Source organism: Castanea sativa, chromosome 4 (genome assembly GCF_040712315.1).
Source record: "Castanea sativa cultivar Marrone di Chiusa Pesio chromosome 4, ASM4071231v1".
NCBI classification, from domain to species: Eukaryota; Viridiplantae; Streptophyta; class Magnoliopsida; order Fagales; family Fagaceae; genus Castanea; species Castanea sativa.
In genome coordinates this window covers 40335011-40348746 of record NC_134016.1, presented here as the reverse complement: position 1 = coordinate 40348746, position 13736 = coordinate 40335011, and the positions used below count along the sequence as shown (strand labels likewise).

Genomic DNA, 13736 nt, shown 5'->3' with positions numbered 1-13736 from the left:
CTTCATAGTTTGTGGCTCTAGCCTTATAGTGTTAATGAGTTAATAACATTCCAGCAGTATAATGACATTAGTTGAGCGGTATAATGATAATGAATAAAATATACTTAATAACATAAGTTTGAAGGTAAAATATAATGACTTATCTTTATAGTTTGTGGCTCTAGCGGTAGAACAACAGTGGGCTTAGAATATTTCAGCAGCATAATAAAATGAGTCTGGCGGTACAATATGATATTATGAGTCCTTCCATGGTGACTTCATGATTGAAGGGGAAAAATGGGTGCAACTGAAGGGAGAGAGAATATGTCCAACCGTGTGCATAGGTTGGTTAAGTTTATCCCTTTTCATCATGCACTAAAATGACTTTCTCCATGTAATGCTCTTTTAGTTTTCAGTCAAGTATGAGTGATATTTCCTTCCATAGGAAATCTATTAGAAATGTATGTGTCCAATGAAAATGATTTTAATATGAAGTCTTTGTGTCTTTTAAGAGAAAAGCCTAAGTATTGATGTTCATATGTATTTCATGAGAATGACTTTTGTAATATGTCCTTAAAAGAGTGTTTGGCATCTCTTAAGATGTATGGAGATAGTAAGAAATATATATAAATATATATATATATATATATATTTATATATGTTTTGTGAGATATGATGTTTGTAAGATAAATTAAAAACATATATGTGGGAAGTATGTATGGGTAGTTTGTAAGGAATGTATTTGTAAAATATTTGGAAGTACGAGATAGATAATATGGAGGTTAAATGTAGTAAAAGCTACTGCTAGAGTTGTTTTTTGTGTTATGACATTGGTTATGTTGCTTTCTAAGAAGTGAGGTATTGCAAGGGAAATAGAGAAAGAGATGGAGATGTGTTTATGAGCAGTAAAATGATGATATTTCAGATAATGGAGTGTGGGAAAGACGGGTAATGGGTAATGGTGTTGCAATATGTGTGTTGTGTTATTATCTATGAAGAGGGATTTTGTAAGAGAGATGAGGAAGTGTGAAAATGTGTATGTGGCAGCCAAATGAATGAAGTTTCAGAATATAGGGTGAGGGAAAAATGGATGGTATCCTATAGTGTGTGGCTTGGTCATCTTTATATAGAGTCAAGCATGTCATTAGATTAGAACCAGTTGAAGGGAAATTTAGCAAATAAGGAAAAATCTTTGACAAGGTAAGTGGCTTTTTTGTTTTTTAGCCAAAAGAAGAAAGTTTGAGACTTTCATGTTGCTGTCACAATTCGATAATGTCATTTGAATGACATGTTTGGCATTAAATTCATGGTTTGGCTAAAGATGGTAAGATAATCTTTATAGGATCTTTTTATTTCTGGTATTACAACTAGAGCTACTGCAAAATGTGCTAGAGCTGTTGCAGCTTCTGTTAGAGCTGTTTCAGCTTTTGCCGGAGCTGTTATTGGTATTTTTGGCTAAGTTTCCTCTTTTGGAAAAATTATATGTTTAATCCATATATAATTTTGGTAAGTAATAGGCTAGTTGGTTGATATTTGATGAAGTTTTAGAGATGTAATTATGATCTATTTGTATTTTCACCAAATCTTGGAGAATAAGGAGAGCATTTAATACTAGATATGAGATATTAATATATATTTAGCCATGTGCTTGGAATTGATTTAGATGATAATAATATAATTTATATGAAATACTATAATTATATTTTTAAACTTATATTATATGATAGACATTAATTTTTTATGTAAAGAACATGGAGAGTTTTATCATTTTGAGTATTATGTGATATGAGAGGCTTACCAAATATTATCTATTTGCACACTGGCCCGTCAAAGTTCAGGGAATTGGGGAAGACATGCTAAGCAACATGCTTTCCTTTATCAATTTTGAACTACTGTAGCTTTATTGAACATACTTCTTGGCCCTCCAAACCACGACTCCCAAAATTCCCCCAATGAGACTCAAGAGCTTGGATCATGTGCCAAAAATGAGATGATGTGCTATGAGCTTGAACCATGGGCTTTGATGCCTTTTTGTGTAAATATGGGCTCTTTTTGGCTTTAAAAGAGGTTTTTCCCAAAATCCATGATAATGTTGATGCGGTAGGGGTCGTCAATGAAATGAAGCCATGTGGTGTGAAAAATTTGTCCTCAACAAAGTGTTACCTATGTTGTGATGTGCTTGCTAGTCTCTGGAAACTTTGCAAGTGTGACTGTTAGATAAAGCATAAGGAATTTGTCATATTCAAAGGTTCTAGCAATGTCTTTGGATGATACACATTCAAACAAACAATTTGATTTAAAGAAAAAATAGAGGAAGAATTAAATCTTGCATGATTGTGGAAAACTTGAATAGAACTAGGCAACCAACCTTTCACAGAAGAATATGCATCTCATGACCGAACCAGCCTAGGCATCATAAGTGTAACTCCCTCATAGTCTGGGCTTGGAATTTGTTTCAGTTCACAAAGAGAAAATTACATTTTAAAAGCCATAGTTTATAAAGTGTAAAAACTCAATTAATTTCAAACGTACTTCTTTTTTATATTGCTGATTTTTCACTTCTAAAGCCTAAAATCCTTTGGCCTAGTATGTTCTATAATTGTCTCATCAAGTAACTCGCTCATATTCCAAGTGATATAAGGGAGAGGTTTTCTGAAACTTATGTCAACTTGTCAAGCAAGGCATTACCCATTATTGGTATGTTGTATATCTAATATTAATGGACTTAAGACACTATTTTTAAAGTTATTCACTTTATATACAGAAGTTACAATATTTGCATTGAAATTTCAAGTTTCTTATGTTATAAATTTATTGTATCAACCAAGATAAACCAAATAAAAAACTTCTTTAGAAATTAGACATTGGCTTATTTGATTGGTCAAGATCCAAAGCTGTTGCTCACTTACGACTTGCTTCACTTGACTGCTCAGACCTTCTGTTAAGAGCTTTTGTGGTTATTTTGGTTATCTGATTCTTGTGTTTTCTAGCAATCAAATAAAGTCAATTACAAGAGAATCTGATCTAGAATTGTGAATAATACTTGCCTGCTATTGCTGATGGATACCATCGCTTGCTATCAGAAACTACACCTCAAGTCTCTTGGTTTCTATTCACCATCAGCGAATTCTGTATCTTTTGTCAAAATTGGTGTAATTGATGTCAGCTAAGAACAAGATGATCATCAACATAACTTTGCTGACATTTTGCTCTAATTCTCATAGTATTTAATATTATGTCAAAAACATGTGAGAGAAACTGTTGCATCATTTCATGCTAGGTATATGATTGGCTTATTTTAACACGATCTATAAATAGTACATATAAATGGAGAAGCGATGTTAGCAATAATAAGTAATAACTGACTGAAGTAATACACCATTCAAGAGTGGATTTTAACAAGATCCCCAAAGTTTTCTTAGAATAAATTATAAAAATTTAATTATTTGGCTAGCCAATCATGTCGATGCCTCCCCACCTCCCTCCCAAAAAGAAGTTTATTTTTCAAAATCGATGTAATAGTTCAAAAACTGACTCAAGGAAGTTTATTATTCAGAATAAATAATGGGATTCTTACAAATTGATGATGCAATGTTATGATGATGGAGTTGAGTGATTAATAGGATACATTGTATTTTCATATTCCAAATTACAGGGCCATTAGCAATATCCTTCAAAACTTTAAGTTGCATTGACCTGTACAACTGTCTAAATCTTTCACTGAAGCTCTTTGAAGATCCAATTGTTAAAGAATTGCCACGCTATTGCTATTCACTATTTAACCCGGGCAAATTAAGATACCATATTTTTAACTTTAACTTTAATTTAACAGAGTTTAATCAGATGAATATCAAGAGGGAAAATGTTTTTTCCCTTCAAGTTAGGGGAGTGTTATTTCCTCAAACCTTAAGAGAGATATTTGTAATTTTCCCATTAAATATTACATAAACACACAAACAATGAAAGTAAAAAGATGAAAAAAGACACAAAATATTAAAGAAAAAAAATATTAGAAACAAAAGTAAATACATAAGAGAAAATTATGTTACATACTTACATAGGAGTTAAAATCATTAGGTTCTGCAACCATCAAACACACCAACTTAAAAAAGGGGGAAAAAAAAAGTTTACTTTTAGCCTTTTTTTTTTTTTATAGCTTTTATATATAGTTTTTTAAAATCTCACATCTTTTAGTACTTTTTCTCACTTTTTAAAATACAAGTACATTTTAGCACACTTTTAATAAAAAATTTTCAGTAAAAAGTTAAATAAGTTATTCCAAACGAACATTACATTTTTGCTGAAAGTGTGTTAAAATATATTTATACTTTAAATAAGTGAAAAAAAAAAAAAAGTTATACGTAAAAGCTAAAACTATCGTTCTTTTTTTTCCGTTCAAAGAGGGGATTTTTTTATATTTAATTTTACTTAGGATTATCTTTTTAAAAAATAAAAATAAAATGAACCGATCAAATTATTTATAGTACCAATAATTTTTGTTTTTTCTAAAAGGGAGAAGTGCATTGATAAATTGTTGATACTACATAAATTTATTTATAGTAACCGAATTGTTCACGCCAAAACCAAGTCCCAACTCACTTTACACCGAATTGTACACACCAAGTCCAACTCCCAACTCACTTGTATTCGAAGTTGTAAAACTCTGTAACTATAATTTTAGCCTCCAAAACACCACAAAAAAAAAACAAAAAAAAACAAAACAAGCAATCTCAGATCTCTGATATCTATTTCTAAAATAATTTACACACTAGAGTAAGCTCTTACTTATAGAAATTGTTGTAACTAGTTGTATATTTTTTAATTGTTTGTATTCTCTCTCTCTCTCTCTCTCTCTCTCTCTCTCTATATATATATATATATATATATATGTATGTATGTATGTATGTATGTATGTATGTATGTACGTACGTACGCACGCGTGAGCAAGAAAATTTTGCATAAATGCATAATATGTTGAGAAATTAGAGATGCCTCTTAAAAATATACTAATTTTAGCAATTTTGCAAGATGGAAATTTTTTAAAAAAAAAAGAACAATAATTTTAAACACAAAGTTCTATTCAAAAGATATTGCAATTATGTTAATCCTAGATTAAACCTTTGCATTTGAAATTGTTATATAATCTAAGAGGTATTTTTTTTTCATAACCCAATTCCATGGATTACATAAGCTTTTTTAATTGCTTAAAAAACTATACATAATTTCATGTATAACTAACCAAAAACAACCATTAATTAATAATTTGTTTTGATCAGCGGTATTCTAAGAACAAATAACTCAAAAGACTTTACCAGTTGAGCTAATTAAAAATCATTGGTTGCTTACAAATATGATAGAGTTAAGTATTTGACCATTTATGTCAAATAAGTAGGTTTCATTCAATGGGCTCAAACTTTCTTTTGCACGTACTATATATATAAATAAAAAAAAAATTAAAAAAAAAAACTATGATTGGAAATTGTTGAGCCCCTAGATATTGCCAACTACAATCAATACTTGAAGTTGAAGAACAAAGACATGAGCTTATTTGAAGAGGGGCAGGTCAAAACGTTTACAGGTTTACGCAAAAATGGCTTAAGCATGCTAAGAGGATTCCTGCTGAATCTTGTGAAGAATCATGCTTTTGTGCCAAGGTAGAGGAGCTGCGCATTGAAACATGCAGCACAGGATGGTCTGAACAAGTCAAGAAAAGGTTTTGCAACTAGAAGAGCAAGCACAGAATGGATCAAGGACAAATAGTTGGTTAGAAATGTGTTGTTAAAACTCCACCTTTATGAAGTGGTGGAAAACATTCCCTAAAGAGGAGCATCAGTTGAAATCTTGCATTAAAGATAGCTTGGTTCGGTAGTTCGTTTCTGTTTAAATCAAGAATTTGTGTGGTTGTTTACTATATTTTTTGTTTCAAAAAAATGAGGGAAAAAACCACATAAATTAATTTTTGTGTATGCTCTACACTCATCCTTGTAATCATTATTACTTTGTGCACATTAAGGGGCCATTTGGATTGAGGAGGGAATAGAAGGGAGTAGAGTAGAGTTGCATCCAACAGAGACGGGATTGATCTGCAGAACCATCATCCAACCTCAGAGTGGCATCACTATTGATTGATCAGTAATACTTTGGTGTTCTTTGTGGAGCTTAGTTGTGTTTGATCTGGTTGAAGACTTTACCCGACTCGAATAATGTTGCATGGTTTTTAATGGAAGATTTTTCAAGGCTTAGTCCATGGAATAGAGGCTTGGGCCAATAGGCTAATGCCGTTGAAGAGGCTCGACGGGAGCAGACTTGTAATCGTGTGGACGCCTTGTTACACAACTGAAGGGACAAATTTCCAGCGGGTGGGTTGCTTCTCTAGAAAACGATGGGCTGGTTAGGTGGACAAGGGGTCGTGGAAGTGTTTCGGGAAAAAATTTTGGCTCGTTTTGCAGCTCATTGTAAAACTTGTGCACAAGATATAGAAAAAATGTTGTTTTGGTGATTAGGGTTTTGGTTGTTGTTATTTTCGAGAGTGTGAAAAACTGTAACCGCACTTTGTATATTTTTTCCCTGATAATAGTGAAATCCCTGCAACTCCGTAAACATAGGCAAATTGCCGAACTACGTAAATACCATTTTGTGCATGTGATTTTTTTTTCCTCTTTGGCTTGTGTTTTCTCTATTTTTTGTTTCTCACATGTTTGAGAATTTCATGTTAATTCCCTACACTCTTGTGATTCCTGCCTATTGAAAAGTGCCACATGTTTCTTAGATTCTATGAAAATTTCGTGGACCATACTTTTGTGTTCTTGTGATTCCTACCTATTGAAAATTTCGTGGACCAAAAAGTAAAAGAAGAAATTGAGAATGGTAACAAACTTCAAGCACCCCTCTCTAATGTGATCGGCCAAATTATATGCCATATTAAGAATTTTTTTTTTTTAATAAAGCCTATAATTGAACATAAATTAATTCAGTCCGATAAAAACATAATATGATTGCAAAATAAAAATATACGAATATGATGTCATTATTTCCAAAAGGATAGAAGTTGTTCTTTGGTCATATATAACATGCATGAAACAAAAATCCACCCTGCTTAACCCCAATTTCGGTTATCACACCTCCACCCTTAATAAAAGGAGAACAACTATCCTCTCATAAATTCATAATTCATAGCTCCCCTAAAAGTAAAATTCATGGTTTTAAAAACCATAACGGATAAAAAACTGAAAAATGAACTAATTATTATTTTGTGGTCTAACTGAAGTCGAACTAATGGTCTGACTGGTGACAACATAAATAATTTAATTAAATTATAAAAATAAATAATAAGTCTTTTTATACAACTAATAAGCTAATAGTAGTAAATATGTTTAGTTAAAAATATATAATTTTTTTAAAAATGATTTAAGCAAGCTTTTAAATCTTATATTTACAAAATAAAATACTAAAATATAACCAATGACATATTTATTATTTAGTATATGAATTAATTAGTTATATATAATATATTAATATTTAGTTAATATATAATTATTTGGTCATTTAATTCATAAATATATATAAATTTATGCTCATTTTCGTGTTTTTATATTAATGAAATGAGATGATACTATTTTTTTCTTTAAGAAAAAGAAATGTCATGATCACTCATGAGCCATGACCGATGACTTCATGAGTCATGACTAATGGGAAAAAAAAAATTTACTACCTTGCATGCCAACACCGTGGCACCACACGGAACACACACATTGAATGGAAATTTTTTTTAAAAAGCCAAGAACCAATAGAAAACTGAAACGTGGCAACCATTAAATATCTCATCCTACCCCCACTTCTTTCTATCCCTCTATTTCGACATTTGCATTTCAGTTACTTCTTCAAACTAACCTCGTCACACTCACTTTGCATGTGAAATAAGGTTTTTTTTTTTATTATATATATAATTTTTATTTTGAAAATCTCATTTATAAATAGGTAAATAAATTTAGAAATCAATAGAAAAGTAACCTTATTTTTTAGGCAATGTTTTAGTAAAAGTTAAGATTGTATTTTTACCGGATTATCCTTTAGTTTTGTCTTTACTCAAACATAAGAATGTAAAGGTATTTTAGTATAAAAAAATCCAGATTGTCCTTTATTATTTTTTTTTATTTAGATTTGTTTTTGGATAAATATGAAGTGTTTAACTTATTTTTCTTTTTTCTTTTTTAAAACAATAAACGTATAGTTGTTTTGAAGAAGTGGGTTAGTGAAAGAGTGATCCTATTTTATAAACAATATTTTAATGCAAGTTAAAGATATATTTTTATCGGACTATCTTTTAGTTTTATCACTACTTAAACTTAGAAGTATAGGTGTATTTTGGAACAAAAAAAAATCCAATCCAAACAAGAGAAACCTCTTAAATAATAGTATATATACCAATTTTAAACATTCAAATGTTTCATAGTTCATACCAGTATACCACAACTGAAGCATACTGAAGCTGACAAGAGCAGCAAGAAAAGGCCTCAACTGAAGCACAGATCATATCATTGTAAAAAATTGTGAAATCTGCTTCATCTTTGAGCTTCTTCCTCAGCACGAAGATGGTAAATTTGATATTGTTGCCTTTTTGGGGTCATTGTGGCGTTTTAGGCTTCACCACTTCAAAATAAAAATCTCCTTTCTTCTTAAATCTAAAACAAATGAGAGTATTTGGCACATGCACTTAAACAATAATTTTCAGTTTTTAAACAATATTACACATATTTTTACACTTTTTTACTTAAACGTATTTTCAAAAAATACAAAACAAATGGGCCCAAAATCTCTCTTTAATTTTCTTTTTTTTTCAAAAATATAACAGCAGAAGTCTTTATGAATAACTGCTTAAAACTGGTTTAACTGGACCGGATTACTGTCCAGTTCTTGGTTAAACTAGTTGAACCAGCCAGTCCAGTTTTTAAAATCAAGGTAAAATTACTTCAAGCAATTTTCTACAAAAAATAACCAAGATTTTTCGAACATGCCAAGCGTGAAATTCTTGTTTTTTGGTTGGAAACGAACAATGAGCTCCCACGAAATTCTGGCATACCCCAATCACCCTAAATACACAGTAGACGAAAGAACTAAGGAGAAACAGAATACCAGTACAGAACAAGAACTTTTCCGAAGGACATTTATCCACCTATTGAGTGGCACTTTGTGTGGACCAATTTGTCAGATGTACCAGCATTACAAATCAGACTACAAAGTAGAAGCCACACCGCAATGAATTCATTATCAAAGGCATCCTCATGGCAGAACTAACTAAGAAGCATGTGGAATTGCAAATCACAGAACAGTCCAACTGTAGAAAAAACTGATTATATAACAGCGGGAAACTTGTCTAGCTCCAGTCTCCAACATAAATGTCTTAAAAGTCATTGGTGATATATTTCAATGCCAAAAAAAAAAAAAAAATCAGTCTAAATGGAAGAAGATAATCATAAAACTTTTCCCCTTGTCAGATTCTTGATTCCCATGAATGGAACACCTGACCTGAGACTGCAAAACAGCATGTGCTAAACAGATAACGTTACAGACAGGCTATGTTGGGATCTTTTATTTAGCATGCATTCAGACAGCTATGTGCTATATGTGCCATGACTAATCACCTCAAGAACAAACCTTCTTGTGGAAGCCCCTTAAATATGGACAAGTAGGCACAAGATGTTAACATATAAATTTTTAACTGCTAAATTTGCTCCATCTGCTTGCCCCCCCACCAACACACTCACACACAAATGCAAACGAAACATAAAGAACACCAAGTACAACTTATTCACTATATTTCCCCTCACAGCTAAGACAACAGCAAATAAATGATTATCCAAAACCCCAATAACAAATCAACAGTAGCATAGAAAAAAATTTGTTATCTAAAAAAATATCAAGGACATCATATAAATATTAGATAGTAAAGAATTTGTAATGAAAATGTGAACAGTAGACTTCCATCAAAGCTTATGCCTTTTTCCTTTCACCAAGATGATCAAAGTTCTGTATATTGCTCCAAAAAATATCATAAACTGAAAGAGACATATAAACACATACCTCTTACAATACAAGCATAAACGCTGCAGTACCCAAAAAGTTTTTGCAGCGACTGCATTACCAGCCTTCTGATGCTCCATCAACTCACCATATACCATGGACACCAAGGAAATTACAACCACAAAAATACAGAGCTAAAATTTAGTCAGTCATTTAAATGAATAAACAAATAAATATATGGGTGATCATAACAAAGATTTTCTTCAGATGGGGGCAGATAACATATAATCAAAAAAGCTGTTCCCATCTATAGGGGGAGATGAGGATATGACGGCCATCTCTACTTTGTTCAAACACAAGATGTTACACTTGCCTTAATCCCTTAATAATGTTTGCCTGGTAAAATTGCTCATAGATCAATCCAGACCATAATATGGTTATGTAAAGCAAAGTGCGAAAGAAGAGGGAATTGAACTCCAATCGACTGAGTATCAAAACTACAAGTACCTTGAATTCAGGGGAGGACAGGTAAACCAAAAGTACAAGCAAAGTAGAAATTTTAAATTTTAAATTAATATTACTCAAAAAGATATTAATCTTGAGAAACGAAAACCACTCAAACCTACAACTTTGAAATAATGTCAGCCAAAGTTCCTCTCACAGGATTCTTAAATAACTGACTACACTACTAGCATGACTTATCATATCAAATGATAAGATAGATAAAGAGAGCAAGAGTCCATATTTAAGTGATTCCCTTTTTGATAAGTCATAATTAGACATGACTCTATTCCAAAACCTCAAACAGCAATGCAAGTACGAAGAAACTAAGTTCGAGAACTGTATAGTATCCATATATAGGTGATATCCCACAAAGTCTGAAGGGTTGAGCTAAATTATTTACAATTATAACCTATGAAGCACCAACGCGGCTGGGAGGGTGCCGCACCGGCATCCGACACAGCCCGAGGCAGGGTGCAGCCACCAACACCACTGCCCGCGTTGGTGCCGCGTCCGAGTTTTTTTTATATTTTTTTTAGGAATCGCACTGACTCTGCTCCAATTCACGCCGATTAGAAAAAAATCGAGTCGTATCGGCCAGATTGGAGCGTACTGGCCGGCGACCGAAACAGCCTAAAAAGGCCGAAATCGGCCTTGAATCATGCCAAAACAGCCGATCAATGATTGGCGATCATACAGGAACCTCATTTTTTAGAGATGATCATGATTGACTTGCTTGTCGACCTCGTTTGGTTGCTGAGAAAAGAAGAAAACTGAGGAAATGATAAGGAAATAAGAGAAACAATAAGGAAATGTAATGAAACTTAAAGTGAATAGTGAAACAACCAAGTTTCAATTAATTGGCTGTTTTTAGGGGCAGTTGACAGTTGAGTATAATTACATTTTGTACCATTTTGTTTTATTTTGATTAAATATAATTAGATCCAAATATTAAAAATTTAATATAATGGTGCTATGTAAACTATAATATAGTGGGCCCTGCAAAAGGTTCGGTTGTCCAATGGTGTCGCTGGATTAGTTAATGTGTTTTTTTTTTAAGAATATTTTAATAGTAAAAATATATAGAAAATATAAATAAAAAATTTTAATAATTTTTTAATTGCCGCACCCGCACCCAAATCCGGAAACGCACCCGTACTTCATAGATTATAACCATAAGAATTAATCTAGGAAAGTAAAACCAAAACCTCTTCTATAAACTCTTTCTTGCATTAGTCAAGCATGTCCTCAGAAAGCAATAAGTGTTGTTACCATGTAGCACAAGTTGATATACAGAGAGGGCACCTACAACATGACAAATTGCTCGGACAACAAACGCAAAGAAATTAAAATGAAATATTGATCAAAATAATGGAATAACACATGGAAAGTCCACACGGTTAAGGAATCATAGGAAAGCATATGCAGAAAAGAGAACAATCATGTTGTAATCATCTTTTATGTATTGAATTTCTATACCACCATATGTATTCACATACCAAAATTAGTCCTCTACATCAACAAATGCACCATACACATAAGAGCCAAACTCATACGAGAAGCAGCTTAATTCCTGGGTGCTCAAAACCCTATGACAACATCTACCTTTGGAAAAGAAAAGGTCTCAACTAAACAGAACACACACAAGACATGCAAAAAGAGACCCAGCAAACATCTCAAATTGACCACAACAGAGACACGCCTAAGACCTTGCGATCATGCTACAAGAACGAGCCAACATGAAAGTCAGGCTGCCCCCATGAACACTTGTCTCTGCCTCAACAGGGTCAGTCTCATACGGCTTCCTGCATCCAGGACAGCGGCCATCCTCCTCAAGAATCCTCTTGTGGCAGAAAAGGCAGAGCCGGAACCCGCACAAGCAAGGCAAAAAGCTCGAGTCCGTGAAATCCAAATCCTCATAGCATATAGGACACGAAGTTGGCGTAGACACCACTTTGTTACAACCCCACGCAACCCCTCCTGCTCCTCCACCATAATGCCGATCTGGATTAGGCATGCTTTGCTGCTTAGACAAATTGGGTAAACTCCGAGGCCTAAAAGCATCATCTGGCCTCCACGCTTGGCTGTTCCCACAAGCCCCCCTCAGAACCATTTTTGGACACTCGAGCTTCAAATCACCACCTCCTAATCCCACCCCATCATTCGCTTCCCTAGGAGAAACCAATTCAGCAACAGATTCACGCTCCAGAGAAGATTCTGAACACGGGTTTTTGTTTTCAGCCACTAAAGCATCCGCCACAGCTTCCCAATCATCCAAACACCCATCATCTCCTCCTCCTTCACCTCCTTCTTCATCTTCTGTAATATTCCCAGAGCAATACCCACCACTGCTACTACTACTACTTCTACTGCTACCACTGCTAGTCCCAGTGAAATTCGTACCCGAATCAGTACTACCCCCCAAGACACTACTAGCCACACTGGTTGGACTGTTCCCCGGCGACTCCAAATCGCTGTATTGATGAATCAACATCGACCCTTCCATTTCTTCACCTCTAGAACTCATCTCTAAATTCTTCAACGAACCGTTCACCCCTTTACGTGACTGAACCCCGTCGTTTTGTTCCTCCTTACACCCTTTGTTTTTCGCCGTACCTAACCCAACCCCACCCATCATTTCCAAATCAATTAAAATTACCAAATAAAATTTTTTTTTTAAATAAAATTTTGTTTTTGTTTTTTGTTTTTTGTTCTCGTTTTCATATACATGCATGTGTGATTCTAATTACATAAATAGCTATAGAATACAAATACAAAGAATAAGAGATCGTAAGCGTACCTTGAGATAGCCATTGTTCACGACGAGCGTCAAGCTTGCACTGCTTCAATTTGGCAGACCTGTTAGCCTGAAAATCCCCAAATTCCAAAAACGAAATCAAATTTTCCAAATTTTTCCAAAATCAACGAAATCAAAAAAGGAGAAATTGCAATTCTCACCCTCTTCTTCTTGCCCAAATCCCTCACGTTCGGACCCGAAGACATCGAAGCTCTGGTGATCGAGTCTGAAACCATGGCTGACACACTCAGATTCGGGATTCGACAAAAACACAGAGAGAGATTTTCAAAAACCCTAAATTTTCCGATGAGAGAGAAAGAGAGAGAGTTTTATTTTTTTTTGTTAGAGAGAGAGAGAGAGAGAGAGAGAGAGAAATATTTTGATGAATGAATAACGGAAACTCCTCTGCTTCGCCTCTTGACTATTCACAAAGTCTGAT

At 33.5% G+C, this 13736-nt stretch overlaps 1 protein-coding gene across 1 annotated transcript; it reads right to left on the bottom strand.

The window, feature by feature from the left end:
* Positions 1–11927: 11927 nt before the first annotated feature.
* LOC142631689 (uncharacterized) lies at positions 11928–13736 on the bottom strand. Its single transcript, XM_075805935.1, has 3 exons — positions 13459–13736; positions 13301–13367; positions 11928–13116 (listed from the first exon to the last, which is right to left on the bottom strand). The coding sequence occupies exons 1-3, from the start codon at positions 13531–13533 to the stop codon at positions 12203–12205; spliced, it is 1056 nt and encodes a 351-aa protein (XP_075662050.1). The 5' UTR covers positions 13534–13736; the 3' UTR covers positions 11928–12202.